The 19350-nt window shown below is 32.8% G+C and overlaps 3 protein-coding genes and 1 long non-coding RNA gene across 5 annotated transcripts; 2 read left to right on the forward strand and 2 right to left on the reverse strand.

Annotated features, from left to right (window-relative positions):
• Positions 1-542: 542 nt before the first annotated feature.
• LOC130942093 (uncharacterized) lies at positions 543-2215 on the forward strand. 2 transcript variants are annotated; one of them, XR_009070813.1, is made up of 3 exons: positions 543-667; positions 1132-1626; positions 1834-2215. It is a non-coding gene; the product is annotated as an uncharacterized LOC130942093 (long non-coding RNA). The 2 variants fall into 2 exon arrangements; XR_009070814.1 differs by having other exon boundaries at positions 1183-1626.
• Positions 2216-6082: 3867 nt separating this feature from the next.
• LOC130940791 (MLP-like protein 43) lies at positions 6083-7247 on the reverse strand. The gene is made up of 2 exons (XM_057869030.1): positions 6964-7247; positions 6083-6634 (listed from the first exon to the last, which is right to left on the reverse strand). Exons 1-2 carry the CDS (start codon positions 7148-7150, stop codon positions 6363-6365), a joined length of 459 nt encoding a protein of 152 aa, XP_057725013.1. The 5' UTR covers positions 7151-7247; the 3' UTR covers positions 6083-6362.
• Positions 7248-9227: 1980 nt separating this feature from the next.
• LOC130940406 (MLP-like protein 28) lies at positions 9228-10503 on the reverse strand. Its single transcript, XM_057868536.1, has 2 exons — positions 10229-10503; positions 9228-9752 (listed from the first exon to the last, which is right to left on the reverse strand). Exons 1-2 carry the CDS (start codon positions 10413-10415, stop codon positions 9481-9483), a joined length of 459 nt encoding a protein of 152 aa, XP_057724519.1. The 5' UTR covers positions 10416-10503; the 3' UTR covers positions 9228-9480.
• A 5338-nt stretch (positions 10504-15841) lies between these two features.
• On the forward strand, positions 15842-19063 carry LOC130939371 (protein FAR1-RELATED SEQUENCE 5-like). The gene is made up of 4 exons (XM_057867482.1): positions 15842-18181; positions 18654-18805; positions 18926-18952; positions 19039-19063. The coding sequence occupies exons 1-4, from the start codon at positions 15842-15844 to the stop codon at positions 19061-19063; spliced, it is 2544 nt and encodes an 847-aa protein (XP_057723465.1).
• Positions 19064-19350: the final 287 nt, after the last annotated feature.

The following is a 19350-nucleotide window of genomic DNA, read 5'->3' on the forward strand; positions in this document are numbered from 1 at the left end:
TATCTATCCATATAAAGACATGAATTCAATGAAATATTGAGAACAGAAGATGAGATTTATCATTTATCACTTGAATGCTGCTCCCCCACCCCTATCTACAAAAATATGATTGAAGGCTTTCTTACGATGCAGAATCTAAAACAAATAAAATCACGCGTGCAGCGTGCTGGCCCCTCCTATTGTTATGTATTAATATTATATTGCCATCTCAATTATTGAATAGATATCATAGAAAGATGGCAAAGTATTTGATGTAACTCTCAAGAAGAGCTTCATTTGATGGAATTGTCAAACATATTTAAAAAATTACTTCAGTTTATTTTGTTGTATTTATCGGTGAATAACAATAATTTTTAAAATCAGTTTTAAATCCTAAACTCAATTAAATCATTTAGTTACATGAAATCACTTTTTGTAAATTATGACGTCAAAAATACAAACATTTTTTGCCTTCGTTCTTGTCCCAATCTAAAAACTAACAATTTCTTTTGCTTATTTTTATGATTTTATAAATGCAATAATATTAAAGTGTCTCAGTTTCTTTAATTATACCTAAGTATGAGAACCATCACCCCACTCTTTTGTCTAAGATGGCTTCCACCCTAGTAGCAGTAATCGGTGGCAATATCACACCAGTGTAGAGAAATCCGTACTTTCTTTTTATCATGTATTTTCTTATTCTCCTCTAATTTCTTTGCACACATAGGGGTTTCTAATTTTTCCTCTTTGTATATGATTCTACTGATTTTCATGTTGAATTTAAGAAATATAAAGTAATTTTGTTCTCCCTTCTGCTAATTTTTGTGTGTATATAAGTTACTGATTTGATTTTATGGATATTTTTGTTTTCTTTTTCTTTTAAGAAAAAAAAATCTCTATTCATGGTTGCTCTTTTAATTTCAAATACTAATATATTTTTTTTAAAATGATATTTTATGGCGTGTTTAATTTGATTTAATTCCTTTACCATGTGAGGAATTATATATTTTATTTATTCAGGTATTTTATGGCGTGTTTAATTTGATTTAATTCCTTTACCATTTGAACAAATTTTGTATTTAACTAGATGCTTTTACATAATGTCTTGTTTCCATTACTTGCTCCAATCTGTGTTGGTTTTCTTTTTCATAGATTTATGTCTCGATTGAAGATATTGGGGCCATTGATTTGTTATGGTCATAGGTATACATGAAGAGGTGCTCTTTTGACTGGACTCTCATATTGATTTGTTCGTGATAAGGGACCATAATCAAATGATAACCGAATTTCATGATGGTTAATAAAAATTTAGTATACAAGAACCTGTTCGGCAAAATTAATTCCATAGTATTTGGAAACTACTAAAAAAATAAATTATGCAGATTTTAAAGTTTTTGGCATAAACATAAAAAATATATGAACAGTGATACCACACTGCACAACTCTGTTTCGAAGACTTTGAAGCTTTGCAACATAGTTAACACGTACTACCATGATAAGAAAACCAAGCTACCAGCAGACCTTTCGGAATGGCCAATCGTGGATGCTAAGGGGATTCCTAACTGTGGTGGCAGTGATAATTCTACTGGATGGGTCCTTTCATGGGTGTAACTTGAGGATGAGTTTAAGATCAACATATTTGGTGTGGTGAGTATATAATTAAACCTGTCAATGACAGGTGCCTAACAAAATAAACTGTTATTTGATATGTTATTAATTCCTCACATTACATCAATAATTGAGATGTGATTAAGAATTATACCTTTAGATGTATTTTATAATAATTATCAGTGTTTTATGAAACTCTTTCATGGATAAAATCATGAGATTAAACTTGTTACTGATTCATGCCAGCTAGATGATGTTATTGTGAGGGCAAAAGCAGCAATGTCTTTGGTAACTTCTCCATTCAATAGATTGAGGAAGCACATTCTGATCTTAATGATGTTATGGACTGGCAAGCACGCCAGGCACGCCAAGCACCACACCAAGAATCCTAAGATAAATTTGGTAGTGTCGAACAATGCTGATGTCCACTTAATTGCAACACTATTTTCATACTTTTGCATCTCTTTTGCAATACCAGAGAACTTGTTGAGTGGCGTTGTTATTTAAGAAACCACTATGTGTCATTCTTTAACATTAATCATTCTATTTTCTTGTGCCCATGGACTTTCATTAAGTTGTTACTGCAAAGCTATTATACCCTTTAATTCTCTATATTTTGTGATGGATAGGAGCCTAATTGGTTTGGTAGTTTCTTGAATTTATTAATATTATTGTCTACAATATTTTGTGATGAAATTCATGACATTTACTCATGCTGGTGATTAGCAAACAATCATTAATATTATATTGAGAAAGTATAGGGAGCCAATTACTTAAGCGTACAATGTGTACAATGAAGGTTTAGAAAGTATTAGAGATATGATTATTAGTGTTACATTGTCCTATCAGGTTACACTTTTGGGATGAGTGGTTTCAGGACATGGTATTAGAGTTCCAGATCTGGAAAGTTAAGAGTTTGAACCTTGGTGAATCAAAAATTAACTTTTTAAGGTGATATTCATTTTATTCATAAACCAAAGATTTAGCGCATTGTACTTGTGCCATTGGCTCCCTAGCACTACTCTATTATATTTTATGGGAGCTTTGATATTTGCTTGTGATATGCAAAATTTATTGTTAGGCATATTTGTTTGTTAATAATTAGTTTTTCAGCAAATTATCTGCTCGAATATAGGATAGTGTTTGTTTTGTTTTTTTGCATATTTAGACAAAAAAAACTTTTTAGTAAAGTCTTTTATCTGAATAGAAAGACTTAAATATAGTACCTAAATTTATATAATGATACATAAAAAAAAATTATGCATTTATATAATACATCAAACTATCCTAGGACAAGAAGTGCATATTAAAATGAGTTTATGAAGGAAAATAATCCAATCAAATATTACCAAATACATTAAACTCTTTCAAAATGCCGTTCAATAAGATTTGTGGCATTTAGTGTCACAATTCTACCTAAATTACAGAAAGTATAGAGTATGTCTATTCTTTTTAAACAGGAAATTCGGAGGGTGTGTAGGAAGCTATTCTCTTGGTCGACAAACAAAATATTCTTCAGAACATTAAATTTTGTAATAGGCTATGAAGCTCCAAGCTCAATTATGCCATTACAACAAATTTTTAAGAAAGAAAAAAACGCAAGATCAGTTGCACACGATTGCTTCAGTTGCACATAGGTGGGTCTCCCGGAGGAGCAACTAATGTAGATCCATGCACATCTGATATAGTATTTGTTGCTGCCGTTGCATCACAACCTACATCATTCGCAGCCCTTGCCTTTAATTAGTATTTCTATAGCCCAATCATGGGCAACGACAAATCTTGCATCATTCTCTACCCCTCTAAACCAATCCATAAGGCATCCATGGCAACTAACTCGAATTGAATCCCAATTCGTAGAAAATGAATTATGCATCCCTTGCTTTGCATCCTTTCTCTACCGACGCAGAACAAGTGATTCAGGCAATTTTGGTATGTGACGATGAACGAGAACTCAAACTATGTGCTCGCATGGTATCTAGAGATTCCATTCTCATGTATGAGCACCTGAAAACTAATGGATTATCGAAAAACAAAACCTTCCAACAACATTGTAGATTAAGATACCTAGCTACAACATAAATATTATAAAGTGTCTAATACCTGATCAAGAAGGCATTTTAGTCATGTTAGAGATAACGGGTAAAATGATAATCTTATCATATTCAAGGATCTGAATATTAGAAAAATTTTATACCATGTCAATCTTGGACATCAAGGAGATCAAGAGTTCGTCTCAAGAATAGTGGTGATGAAATGGCAGCAGCTTATAAGGCTCATCATTGGATTAAGTCAGGATAGCAAGAAGTCCAATAATGCCTTTTAAATTCAGTGGGAGGCATAATTTATTATTAATTTTTGAATTTTTAGCCATTTATTTTAGTTTGTTTTCCTGTTAGAGTTTGTTGGAAGATTTGATTTACTTCTGATTTGTTTAGCAATATTTTTAAGGATTTTAAATTTAAATAAAATCTTATCTAATCTATAAGATCAAATCTGATTTAAATTAGTTATCATATCTTTAGGATTTTAAATTTGAATCAAATCTGATCTAACCCAATAAGATCAAATCTAATTTAAATTAAGTTATCTTATCTTATCTTTTAGTTAGTTTGTTAAGGGCCTATTCAAACACCTTTGGTGCGACAATTTGGAACAGTTTTTTTTTATGAATAAAATTTTCTTAGTGCTTTATGCATGTTTTTTTAATGTGATTAAGTGAGGTAAGTGATTTGTTTTGCTTGTTGCATGAAGAAGATTGATGGATCCAATACTAAGGTGACTCGGCGTGGCGGTTTCATCAATTTTCATCCCTCTAATCTAGATTGTCAAGGATAAGTTCTTTAAATGTCTAGTAGAGAAAACTCTTCCAGTGACCTAGGTTGCTAAGAACAAGTTTCTTAGAGGTCTAGTAGAAAAACCCTTCTAGTGACCCAGGTTTCAAAGAACAAGTTTCCTAGAAATCTAGTAGAAAAACCTTTATCTATCCTTTTATGTTTCCACTGCATCTTTTCTGTTCTTTGTGTCTTTTCTCCATCTTTTTCTCCATCCATTTAATATTCACTCTTCACAGAGATCACAACCCAATTCAGACTTTATGCTCTTCTCTACGTCAATGATATCATCTTAACTGGTGATTCGAGCTTAGATATTAATCAGGTTATTCATCAACTGAAACTCAATTTTGCTCTCAAAGATTTGGAAAAATTACATTTCTTTCTTGGTGTGCAAGTGACAAAGACAATAGACGAAAGTTTAACTCTAACTCAAACTAAGTATATTCAAGATATTCTGAAGAAAGCAGGGCTAAAAAGTTTCAAACCTTGCAAAACTCCTTTGTCATCTACTTTAAAACTCACTACAAATGGAGGTATTGCATTTAATAATCCCTCTTTGTATAGAAGTGTGGTAGGTAGATTGCAATATCTCACTATGACCAAGCCTGAAATTGCATACTCAGTTAATAGAGTGTGCCAATTTATGTAGTCACTATCAGAAGATCACTAGAAGGTGGTGAAGTGAATCTTCCAATATCTAAGTGGTACCCTTCATCATGGTTTACATATGAAGAAAGGAAAGAATTTTCCTATCCTTGCCTATAGTAATTCAGATTGGGAAAGTGACCTTGACGACGGAAAGTCTACTAGTGGTACATGTGTCTTCCTTGGTCCTAATTCAGTTTCGTGGTCCTCTAAGAAACAAACTGTTGTAACGTGCTCTAGTACCGAGGCAAAATATTGATCCATGACATTGGCAGTGTCTAATGTGATCTGGATAAAGAACCTGCTGGCTGAGCTACAACGTCCCTTAAGTACAACTCCCTAATTCTTTTGCGACAATCAAAGTGATGTGTTGTTAGTTGCTGACCCAATTCTTCATTCGAAATCAAAGCACTTTGAGCTAAATCTCAATTTATTAGGGACTATGCAGAAAAATGCACCATTCAAATCAACCATATACCAGGCTTAACTCAAGTTGCGGATATTCTTACCAAAGTCGTTTCTTCTTCATCGTTTCTTGACTGCAAAGCCAAACTCAAGGTTGCAATCTCACCAATCTTGAGTTTGAGGGGGAATGACAGTGTATATAAGTCTACAGTAGCTAATATGGATGAAGCTTATACTAATTAAAACATGAGATGGTTGTTAAGTTTGTTATGTTTAGTCGGCACCAATTAGTTATACTCAGTTGCTATATATAGTAATAGTGTAAGTGTATTGTGTAAGATGGTTTAACAACAGTTTATCATTCTCTTATATTTTTTCTCTCCTCTTTTCTGAATTCTCTATCAAATTTAAGACTGATATCTTTTAGAGTTATTATTTCTGGATATAATAACCATTAAACCGCTAAAATAACACAAAATAATTACAGTTTTAACAAAAAAAAAAATGACGTTTGGAGATTTTTTAAAAAGATAAAAATTTATTAGAAGTGAAAGCGTCTAAAATTTAAAATTATTTAAAAACCAATTTGAGTGTAATATAAAAACACCTAACAAAAAAAGGCACACATGAATAATGGATAAAAATATCCTTTTAGTATACATACTTCGTACACTCAACAAAAAACCATTAACATTACATGAAATAAGTTAATTCCATTCCAACAAAGGATGAATTAACAGATGATGAAGCAAATATTAATGCATATCCATGATTGCACCACTGCGTTATTTAAATAAACACACTTAACCTCAAGCCAAACACAACATAAATTATTATTTATAGATATAGATGATATACTTTTTTCCTTTAATTATAATGGTTGGAGAGCTATGCTTTGTGAAGATGATCACCAACATCTACAGTACCCTTCTCTAAAAATTCCAAGAAGCCGTATGGAGTTTTAACATCCTTATTGATCTTTTCGTATTCAATAGTCCATTTAACACTAGCACTTTCATTGTTTGTCTCAGTCACTTGAACACTATCTTTAAAGAGTTTGTAGTTTTGACCGATATCTCCATCAAAGATGCTGAATTGAATCAACTTCTTCTCTTCATCGATGGCGTCAATTTTCTCTTTACATGTAATTACTTTACCATCTATTATTTTACACAATAATTAGTTAATTAAGATAACTAACCAAAGATAAAGAGATATCTTACTTCAAAAAATAAGATTATAACTAAAGCTTTATCATTTTAAGTTGAAAAAAATTATTATTAATTATTTATAAGTAAAGTTTGACTCTCTAAATATCAAAAATATTAATAACATAATCAATATTTTCATACAAATTTTAGTAATTTTCATATAAAAAATTATTAAAAAGTCGAATTTCATTAATCTTTTAGCTTTTCTAGATAAATCTCTCATTTACAATTAAAATAATGCAAATATAATTTCTATTAATGAAATAAAGCTTAATTACCTACTAGACAAGTCCAATTTTTTACCGAATCAGTGCAGTGCCAGTCATCACCTTCGTGCAAGTTAGCTCCATGCACTCTTTCACAAATGTTTTGGATATTGTGGAGTTCCTTTGCCAAAATTTGGAAGAACTTTGAAGCTGGTACTTGGATCACAATTTCAACACTAATTTTATCAGATATTGCCATGTTTCAAGAAAAGCAAATAATTAATATGAAGCAAGAGATAATGTAGAGATAGAGATCACTAGGAATGAGAGGTTGTAAAACAAGTTCAAGCCTTATGGAGATTATATAGAAAAAGACTATATTGCCATATCAATCATTGATTAGGAGTGAAAACAGGTTTGACTGGTCTATTACGTAGTCAATCGGCCTGAACCTGACCTGCAGTTTTTTATAAGCTTTTTTTAAAATACTAAGTCTGCCATGTTATTCAGCCTGACTTGGTCTGAAACCTGTTAAAAAGTCTGATAATTTTTTTTCATAAAAATAAAAATATTATTTAAAAAAATTATTTAATAAACATATTTATATATAATATGTTATATTTAATATTTATAAAAAATTTTAAATTTTAAAATTTTTAAAATATGTAAAACTATTTATAATTAAATATAATAAATTTAAAATATCTCATAATTTTGTTAATAATAAAAATTATTTATATATGTAATTATATATTAACAGACTTATGCAGACTTGAACAAGCCAATAAGACTAATTAGTGAGTTTGAGTTTAATCTATTAACATAATAAGACTTTTATAAGAGCCTGAATCTGTACCTATTTTTTAACAAGTCAGGTTAGGCTAGGCCAAACACAGACCAGACTACAGGCCTTTAGCAGGCTGCCTGACTTTTTTTCACCCCTATCATTGATTGAAGAAATATTTTTAACTATTCGTAATTATTTATGTGCATCTATTTTAATTTAGATTTATTAAAATGAAATGTGATTTATAAATCAACTCAGTAGAAACTAGAGGTGTTCATGGGTCGGGTAAAACTAGATTTGATGTGATTCAGACTCGACCCGAAATATATGTCTGGTCTATTTGATAGACCCAAATCCGATCCTAGACCCAATAAGACTTATACACTTTTGGGTCACGATTATACCGAGTAAAAATCAGGTGAAAACCGGGCCATTAACATTACATTACCTTGATACATTCTTGTAAGCTAGCATGTAAAAATATCCAAATTTCCAAGACTCCAACCATTATTTGACCTGGTAAAATTTACTTAGAAAAATATAACAAGAACCAACCATTCTCTAAAATTAAAGCATAACTATAATCAATACTAATATTGTCTAATAACACCAAATTTTTAAACCAATACAAATAACACAATATTATGCCATTAGTCTAAAGTCTTATGCATTTTAAATATAAAACATTAACTTATTGTCTTATAATGACTAATAACACAAAATATTAAAGTTTACAATACTTAAACTCCACATAAAAATAGCCATCATCCATCACTAATAACACAAAATATTAATTGTGTATGATAACCGGGCTACCAGGCCGAGTTCGGGTGACCCGAGGCATGGTCCAGATCCGACCCGAAATAATGACCGGGTCTATTTTTGAGACCCTTACCCGACCCTAAACCCGATGAAATCACACCAAATTAGTCCTTAAAGTGTTCGGAGCCGTAAAGTGAATTTTTTTACTTCTTGTGAGTGTCCTTCTTAATTCATTTGGTATTAATTCTCTCTGTTTTAACTACTACAACTGAAATATCTTTTTCAGTTATGAATATTGTGAAGAATAACTCAGAAACAAAATAAAAGATGAATTTCTTGCTAATTGTCTTTTAATTATATTGAAAAGAAAATTGCTAAAAATTTGACACAGATTCCATTATCAATAAATTTTATGATACGAAAAATCGACCACTTCGCTAATAAAAAGTACATACATATTTTTTGTACTTTAAAATATATTCTCCATCGGTATATTTTTGTAATATATTTTACATTATATAATTTTTTGTATAAGTTTTTAATATTATATATATTATTGTTCTCCTATGATAATATTTTTAGATCTATCTTTACTTTTAGAGTTATTATTTTTGGATATAATAGCAGTTAAACCGTTGAAATAACACGAAAAACAAAATTGACGTTTGGAGATTTTTTAAAATGATAAAAATTTATTAGAAGTCAAAGTGTTTAAAATCTAAAATTATTTGAAAACCAATTTGAGTGTAATATAAAACCACCTAACACAAAAGGCACACATGAATAATGGATATAAAAATAACCTTAGTATATATAACTTGGTACACTCAACAAGAAACCATTAACATACATGAAATAAGTTAATTCCATTCAATAAAGGATGAACTAACAGATGATGAAGCAAACATTAATGCATATCCATGATTGCACCGCTGCGTTATTTAGATTAACACACTTAACCTCAAGCCAAACACAACATAAATTATTATTCATAGATATAGATGATATACTTTTTTTCTTTAATTATAATGGTTGGAGAGCTATGCCTTATGAAGATGATCACCAACTTCTACAGTACCCTTCTCTAAAAATTCCAAGTAGCCGTATGGAGTTTTAATATCCTTATTGATCTTCTCGTATTCAATAGTCCATTTAATACTAGCACTCTCATTGTTTGTCTCAGTCACTTGAACATTGCTTTTAAAGAGTTTGTAATTTTGACCGATATCTCCATCAAAGATGCTGAATTGAATCAACTTCTTCTCTTCATCGATGGCTTCAATTTTCTCTTTACATGTAATTACTTTACCATCTATTATTTTACAGAATAATTAGTTAATTAAAATAAATAACCAAAAATAAAGAGATATCTTACTTCAAAAAATAAGATTATAACCAAAGCTTTATCATTTTAAGTTGAAAAAAATTATTATTAATTATTTGAAAGAAAATTTTGATTATTTTAAATTGTAAAACATTTTATAAAATTATATTGATTCTCTAAATATCAAAATATTAATAACATAATCAATATTTTTATACAAATTTTAGTAATTTTACCATATAAAAATATTCTCTTTATGTAATCTGAAAAAAAAAATCATCTTAAGAATCACTTTTTAAATAAACTAAATTAAACTAGATATAAATAATCTCACATAATTAATTATATAAAAAATTATTAGAAAGACGAATTTCATTAATCTTTTAGCTTTTCTAAATGAATCTCTCATTTACAATTAAAATAATGCAAATATAATTTCTATTAATGAAATAAAGCTTAATTACCTACTAGACAAGTCCAATTTTTGACCGAATCAGTGCAGTGCCAGTCATCACCTTGGTGCAAGTTGGCTCCATGCACTCCTTCACAAATGTTTTGGATATTGTGGAGTTCCTTTGCCAAAATTTGGAAGAACTTTAAACCTGGTACTTGGATCACAACTTCAACACTAATTTTACCAGATATTGCCATGTTTCAAGAAAAGCAAATAATTAATATGAAGCAAGAGATAATGTAGAGATAGAGATCACTAGGAATGAGAGGTTGTAAAACAAGTTCAAGCCTTGTGGAGATTATATAGAAAAAGACTATATTGCCATATCAATTATTGATTGAAGAAAGATTTTTAACTATTCGTAATTATTTATGTGCATCTATTTTAGATTTATTAAAATGAGTTGTGATTCATAAATAGACTCAGTTTGTTTGTAAAAATTAGGGGTGATCATGGGTCGGGTGAAACCGAATTTGATGTGATCTATATCTGACCCGAAATATATGTTGGGTTTATTTGTTAGACTCGAATCCCATCCTAGACCCGATAAAACCTCCACACTTTCGGGTCATGATTATACCGAGTAAAAACTGGGTGAAAACCGGGTCATTAACATTACATTACCTTGATATCTCTTTGTAACTTAGCATGTGAAAGTATCCAAATTTCCAATACTCCAATTATTATTTGACATGATAAAATTTACTTAGAAAAATATAATAACAAGAACCAACCGTTCTCTAAAATTAAAGCATAGCTATAATCAATGCTAATATTGTCTAATAACACCAAATTTTTAAATCAATACAAATAACACAATATTATTATGCCATTAGTCTAAAGTTTTATGCACTTTATAACTTATTGTCATATAATGACTAATAACACAAAATATTAAAGTTTACAATACTTAAATTCCACATAAAAATAGTCATTATCCATCACTAATAACACAAAATATTAATTGTGTATGATGACCGGGCCACCGGGCCGAATTCGGATGACCCGAGCTATGACCCGAATCCGACCCGAAATAATGACCGAGTCTATTTTTGAGATCCTTACCTGACTCTAAACCTGATGAAATCACACACTGCACCAAATTAATCCTTAAAATGTTCGGGGTCAGATCGGATCTTCGGATCGGGTCGGATCATGTATATCCTAGTAAAAACAGATGATGAGTCAAGCTAGCTAGTAAAATTATATCTTATTTAAAAGTGGGTTAATTTAATTTTATTCAAATAACTAATAAATTAAAGAAGTTCAAATCGAGTAATAACAAGTTAGCTCATCTATCTATTTTTTGTTTGCTATATTAAGTTTAAGGAATTTATATTATGCACTTTGTTATAGATTTATTAACTACTTTCTAGATTTTAGATAATTTATTATCAAAGTATATGAGCGTATGATATTTTTTATTTGTATGATATTAAGCGAAAAAATTGCTAAAATTATGTAGTAATTTAAAAAAAAAAAGAAAAAAAAAGTAACACAAACGAATGTTCTTAACATACTCACTAATATAACCCTTTTTCATAAAATGATTTTCTGTTTTAAACCAGCTTAATCTTAATTCTTAACAAGCTAAGTGTTCTTAACACACCCATTAATAAGACTCTCACGCGTGCTGGCCATATTGCGATTTCAATTATTGAATAGATATCATAGAAAGATGGTAAATATTTGATGCAACTCTCAAGAAGAGCTTCATTTAATGGAGCTGCCAAACATATTTAAAAAATTACTCCATTTTATTTTGTTGTATTTATCAGTTAATAACAATAGTTTTTAAAATCAGTTTTAAATCCCAAATTCAATTAAATTATTTAGTTGCACGAAATTACTTTCTGTGAAGTACAACGTTAAAAATATAGACATTTTTTTCCTTTGTTTTTGTCACAATCTAAAATCCAACAATTTCTTTTGCTTATTTTTATAATTTTGTAAATGCAACAATATTAAAGTGCCTCAGTTTTTTTTTTATTATACCCAAAATATGAGAACCATCACCCCCACTCTTTTGTCTAAGATAGCTTCCACTCTAATAACAGTGGTCAGTGGCAATATTATACACCGATAGATGTAAAAGAATTCGATGAATTAAGGTAGATACTTCGCTTTTATTATGTATTTTCTTATTCTCCTTTAATTTCTTTGCACACATAGGGAATTCCTAATTTTTCCTCTCTATATATGATTCTATTGATTTTTATGTTGAATTTAAAAAATAAAAAATAATTTTGTTCTCTCTTCTGCTAATTTTTGTGTGTATATAAGTTCTGATTTGATTTTATGAATGATTTTTGTTTTCTTTTTCTTCTAATAAAAAAAATTTCTTTATTCATAGTTGTTCTTTAATTTTTTTATTTTTTGAAAAATAATATTTTATGACGTGTTTAATTTGATTTAATTCATTTAGCATGTGAGGAACTATATATTTTTATTTCTGGTATTATATATTTTAATTTGCAATTTACATTTGAACAAATTTTGTATTTAACTAGATGCTTTTGCATAATGTCTTGTTTCCATTACTATTTAGCATTCATTTGCTCCAATCTGTGTTGGTTTTCTTTTTCATAGACTTATGTCTCGATTGAAGATATATGGGGCCATTGATTTGTTATGGTCATAGGTATATACAAAGAGACGCTCTTTTGACTGGACTCTCATATTAGTAAATGAATTCCATGATGGTTAATAAAATTCTAGTATACAAAAATTTGTTCAGCAAAGTTAATTCCATAGTATTTGGAAACTACTAAAAAAATAAATTATACATATTTTTAAGTTTTTGGCATAAACAAAAAATATCTTAACAGTGATACCACACTGCACAACTCTGTTATTAAACCAGCCTTTAATTCGCATCATATTATCTGTTGCACTTGCCAACTCTTGAACTGTAAAGCAATTTGATATCAACAATGTTTTCCTGCATGGTAACTTGGCTAAGGATGTTTACATGCACCAGCCAAGAGAGTATGAACAAGGTGATGCCACCATGGTTTGTAAGCTGACCAAGGCCCTATATGGTCTGAAGTAAGCTCCCCGGGTTTGGTATGTGAAGCTGATCGGAGCTTTCAAATGTTTAGGCTTCACCCCACTAAATCCGACACTTCATTCTTCACAAAGATCACAACCCAATTCAGATTTTATGCTCTTGTCCACATCAATGACATCATCTTAACTGGTGATTCGAGCTCAGATATTGATCAAATTATTCATTAGCCGAAGCTCAACTTTGCTCTCAAAGATTTGGGAGAATTATATTTTTTTATTGGTGTGCAAGTGACAAAGACAACAGACGGAAGTTTAACTCTAATTCAAATTAAGTATATTCAAGATATTCTGAAGAAAGAAAGGTTGAAAAGCTGCAAACTTTGCAAAACTCCCATGTCATCTACTCTAAAACTCATTGCAAATGGAGGTATTGCCTTTAATAATCCCTCTTTGTATAGAAGTATGGTTGGTAGCTAAAATTGCATACTCAGTTAATAGAGTGTGCCAATTTATACAGTCACCATCAAAAGATCACTAGAAGGTGGTGAAGAGAATCCTTCAATACCTAAGTGGAATCCTTCATCATGGTTTACATTTGAAGAAAGGAAAGAATTTGCCTATCCTTGCCTATAGTGATTCAGATTAGGAAAGTGACCCTAACGACCAAAAGTCTACTAGTGATACTTGTGTCTTCCTTGGTCTCAATCCAGTTTCGTGGTTCTCCAAGAAGAAAACTGTTGTAGCGTGCTCTAGTACTAAGGCAAAGTATCGTCCGTGGCATTGGCAGTGGCTAATATGATCTGAATAAGGAATCTGCTGGCTAAGCTACAATGTTCCTTAAGTACAACTCCCTAACTCTTGTGATAATCAAAGTGATGTGTTGTTAGCTGCTGACACAATTCTTCATTCGAAATCAAAACACTTTGAGTTAAATCTCCATTTTATCAGGGACTATGCGTAAAAATGCACCATTCGAGTCAATCATATACCAGACTCAACTCAAGTTGCAGATGTTTTTACTAAAGTCATTCCTTCCTTATCGTTTCTTGACTGCAGAGCTAAACTCAAGGTTACAGCCTCACCAACCTTGAGTTTGAAGGGAAATAACAGTGTATATGAGTCCCCAGTAGCTAATATAGTTGAAAGTGTAGCTTATACTAATTAGAGCATGAGATGGTTGTTAAGTTTAATTAATTTGTTATGTTTAGTCGGCACCAGTTAGTTATACTCAGTTGCTATATATAGTAATAGTGTAATTGTATTGTGTAAGCTGGTTGAATAATAGTGTATCATTCTCTCTTATTTACTCTCTCCTTTCTTCTTTGAACTCTCTATCAGATTTAAGACTGATATCTTTTAAACAGGGACGGACATACGGGGCGAGTGGAGGTATTGGCTCCAATTTTTTCAAAAAAATATTAATAGTAATAAGTTATTAAGTACGATTTAATTTTTTAAAAAATTTATTTAGTATTTAGTCTAATATAAATAAAAGTCTAGTCTAACATAAATATTAGGTGATTTCTTCCAAACCCATGGCAATTTTGTGGGTAAGTTACCCCTGCACATGTGTCTTCATCTCAGCCATTGATCAAAAAAATTTTCAACCTTGCATTAATACATTCATTGATAATAGTAAAAGCCTTTAATGAACATATACTATAACAAATACTACATTAATTATTGTATACATATACTATATAATGTATTGGGGAACATTTATAATTACTCTAACTTGTTTTTCATTTTATAAAATACCCTCCATCACTTTCTGAAATTCAACATGCATGTCTCACAAGTCACAAGCCTTTAAATCATCTTTCACTTCCTGGAAAACGCATAGAACCCACTACCCATTATTCAACTTGTGTACTAAATATCACACCAAAAGGAATGTAGTTTATGCTTATCAAGGTTTTCGACTTTGAATACATTTCCGCCTTCGTTCTATACCCAGTACCGATCCCTGAAATTTGTTATCCTAGAACCCACTACCGAACCCTGTTTGATTTTTTCACCTTCGTTCGATACCCAGCGTCCATTTAGCAAGAATGATATCCTTCGAGTAACAGGTTCCGGAACTGGTACTCTGCTTTCGTCGGATTGGCGTCGACGTCAACTGAGGAGAGGGCGAACGCTAAACTGAGGTGGCTCCGATAGAGAAATTTGTAGCAGAACTTCTGGTAGATCTGAAGCTGTGGCTGCTAGAAGCTAGTTTACCAACAATCAATTTTCGGCTGCCTTTGAATTAGGTGCGTCGGATTAGGTAAAGGTCACCTCCCTCCGACTCCGACAGTGCATTTTTTTTCCGCCGAAGCTCAACCTCTGCTTGTCATCAAGGTATGTCCAGATTAGTTCAATTTGGATGATAGTCTATGCCTTTTTAATGGTTCTCTGTTTAGGGTGTTGGGTTGCTATCCTTGAATTTGGAAATTAAGTTACATTATCTAGTTCTATGTTGTGGATAGGTTTGGGGAATTGAAATTAAATTGGGTTAGTTTAATTGGATTTGGTTCATTTAATTTTACATGCAGCTTATTTTAGCTTCCCTTCGTTGTTGCCATTGGCTCCGTTTATTGACATTTTTGGGTAAAATTATGGCAGGGATTAAATTATGTCCATTAACGAGGATGATGTGAAGAATGATTCTGATAATGATTTGGGTGATGATTTCGATTATCAACCGAATGCAGAAGACAATGCTGAAGACGACGATGTGGATTCGCTGGACTCTACTAGCAAGAGTGAAGAAGTTTGTGGGGTAAAAAGAATAGCAGATCTAATGGTGGAGGATATTTGCAACCTGGAGTTTAGGACAGAGGATGAGGCCTGCCAGTTTTATAACGCTTATTCTTGTTGGCATGGATTTGTAATGAGGAAGGACGACGTGGTTAGGGATAATCAAGGTCGAATTATTAGCAGGCAACTTGTTTGCAACAAAGAGGGCTGGAGAAATATGAGGTATCTTGATATGGATGATAGATCAAGGGAGGCAAGGTCGCTAACGCGAACCAAGTGTCCAGCTCGGCTTAGGGTAAAGCTTGACTACGGTTGCGGTAGATGGAAGGTATCATGTTTTGTTGAATCTCACAACCACGATCTGACGCCACCCCAATTTGCGCATCTGGTACCGGCCAATCGTCGTCTCACTGTGAGTGATAGAGTCCAAGTGGAAAATCTTCATAATTTTGGTGTCAAGAGCTGCCATATTATGGGGTATATTGCATTCCAGAAGGGTGGATATCGTCATGCTGGCTTCACACGGAAAGATTTGTACAACCACATCGATCGCTATCGTCGGGCAAAAGTTAAAAACGGGGATGCCAATGCGGCAATAAACTATTTGATTGGCAAGTCAAACAACGATCCGCTGTTCTTTGGAAAGTATACGTCCACTAGTGACGAAAGGCTGGAGCATATTTTTTGGGCAGATGGGCAGTCGATTATCGACTATCACTGCTTTGGAGATATTGTTGCCTTTGATTCAACCTACAAGAAGAATAAATACAACAAGCCTTTGGTCATTTTCTCTGGATGCAATCATCACGGGCAGACTGTTATCTTCGGCTCTGGCCTACTTTCCGACGAAACCACAGAGACGTATAAGTGGTTGTTGGAAACCTTTGTTGAAGCGATGGGTGGGAAAAGTCCAAAAGCAGTAATAACTGACGGAGACCTTGCCATGCGAGATGCAATCAAGAATGTTCTGCCTGATGCGACCCATTGGTTATGCGGCTGGCATCTGCAGAGAAATGCATGTGAAAATATAAAGAATCCTAATTTCCTACGCGATTTTAAGGGTCTTATATACGACAACAACGACCAGAGAGACTTTGATCGGAGATGGACAGCCATTTTGGATAAGCACAACCTTGTTGGCAGTACCTGGATGGAGAAGACGTACGAAACCCGTGAGATGTGGTCCCATTATTTCCTCCGGGATAAGTTTTTCGGTTACATAAGGACGACATCACAGTGTGAAGGTATAAATTCTCTCATCAGATTTTATGTTAATCGCAAGAACACCCTCATTGACTTCATGCATAACCTGGATAGGGCCTTAAAGGAGTATAGAAACAATGAATTAATAGCTGACTTTAAGTCTCAGTGCTCAGAGCCTGTGATGATTACCTCATTGGAGGTATATGAAAGATCTGCATCCTGTTATTTCACGCGAAACATTTTCAAGGAAATTCGTAATGAGATTCAGAGGGCAGGGGCTTTGAATATAACGGTACTAAGCACAACCTTGGACAAGGTAGAGTTCAGTGTGACTGCTCTGGGAGACCCGGCCAAAGATCGCCGGGTGGAAGTCGATAGAGGTAAGAATCTGTTCTCGTGCTCGTGCAAGCTGTTTGAATCACGTGGTATTCCCTGTAGTCATATCTTCTGTGCCATGAAGTTCGAAAACATACTTGAGTTTCCAGATTCGTTGATATACAAAAGGTGGACAAAGAATGCAAAGAACGAATTCATTAGCACAGATATGCCTGTGAATGATGACATCGAAAGGGTCTTAAAGTTTCGAGTTGGAGCATTGGCATCGAATTGCAACAAGCTGTGTGATATTGCTTGCAAGGATCTTGCAGACTTTGATGAAGTCCAGTCTGAACTTGTCAATTTAGTTATCCGCCTGCAGTCACGCAAACAAGGCAAGTCAACTCCTAATGTTAACGTGGAAGGCATCAACGATCCATTCGTTGTCAGAAGCAAAGGAGCCCCTTCCAAGAGGTCTTCTTGGAGGAAGAAGAGAGCATGCTCTAATTGCCACAAGTACGGTCATTACTACAAGCGCTGTCCAGATCTAATGCAGCATAGTGTGGAAGGCAACCTTCGCGATCGATCATACGGCAATGCATCAGCCAAGGACTCAGGTTTTAGTCCACAAAGGTTTGCTAATTCTTCAAGGTCGTTCTCAATTAAGTCCGAACACCACTCAGGACCTAATACCAAGGTACGATCTGTTTATTCGAAATAGGCTCCTGCTGTGAGAATCTTGTTCGGTGTGTGTCCCTTTAAAAACCATTAAACTATGTGAATGTTCCTCTGTTTGGGCAGCCTTTTAAAAAGGGTGGAACAAGGAAGTTTACGGCGACGGGTATGAGGAACCGGAAGGGTAAAGACAACACTTTTGTTGAGATAATTTTTTTGAATATAAACATCTAATTTCCGTGTCATGAACAGGGTAAATTAATGATGATCTCGGACTTCTTGTGTAAAAAAAAAAAAATATAAAACAGCGGAGCCTCCATGAAAGCAGCGAATCCATTGACATCGCGTCCACGAATGGTGTTTTCAATAAAAATCTCTACTCGTTAACACAGGTGTGATGCGTAAAACTCCTCTTAACCACTTTGCGATGAATGACCATTATGGTTTTATGCATGATTATAGTTTCTGATTGGGGATTATGATGTTATCAGCAGGTGAAGGAGTCACAGCAGGACAAGAGACATTCATTCAAGAACTATGATTGCGTTAATGATGTCGTTGATGATAAATGTGACACACGACATGTGCAGATCGATGTCCGAGATCCGTTAACATCGTCACTGCCTTGTGGCAACAAACAAGGATCGTACATGGCATTGTTCGCGTCGATGCACAGGACACTTTGACCATTTCAAGGAATTAGTCTTCTGAATTTAGTGCAATGCAAGTATAATTGGTTCTAAAAGCATGATTTATCCTGATTTAGTGACCGCAATGTATTAGTCACTGCTTGGTATTGAGGAGTTTTTTAGTTGTAGTTATTTACGTTAAGTATGAACATTGCTGTTAAGTATGAACATTGCTGTGTTCTTGTTGCAGTAAATTGCGGTTGACTTTTGGGTAACGATTTGCAACCATTGTGATTATGCAATTCAGTTGATCAATTAGAGTTGTGTAAATTGATTTTTTTCCCTACTTAGTCCATTATGATGACAATAATCAATATGCATGTGTTTTGCTTACATTGTTGTATTTTAGTTGAAGTTTATTGTGGTTGCATTTGGAGTAAGGATTTCCTACCATTATGGTTATGCAATACAGTTGAAAAAACAGAGCTGTGTTAAATGAATTTTTTTCCTTTCTTATTGCATTTGATTTACCAACCAAATTATTTGATTGAATGGGTTGTAG

This window comes from Arachis stenosperma, chromosome 7 (assembly GCF_014773155.1).
Source record: "Arachis stenosperma cultivar V10309 chromosome 7, arast.V10309.gnm1.PFL2, whole genome shotgun sequence".
NCBI lineage: Eukaryota > Viridiplantae > Streptophyta > Magnoliopsida > Fabales > Fabaceae > Arachis > Arachis stenosperma.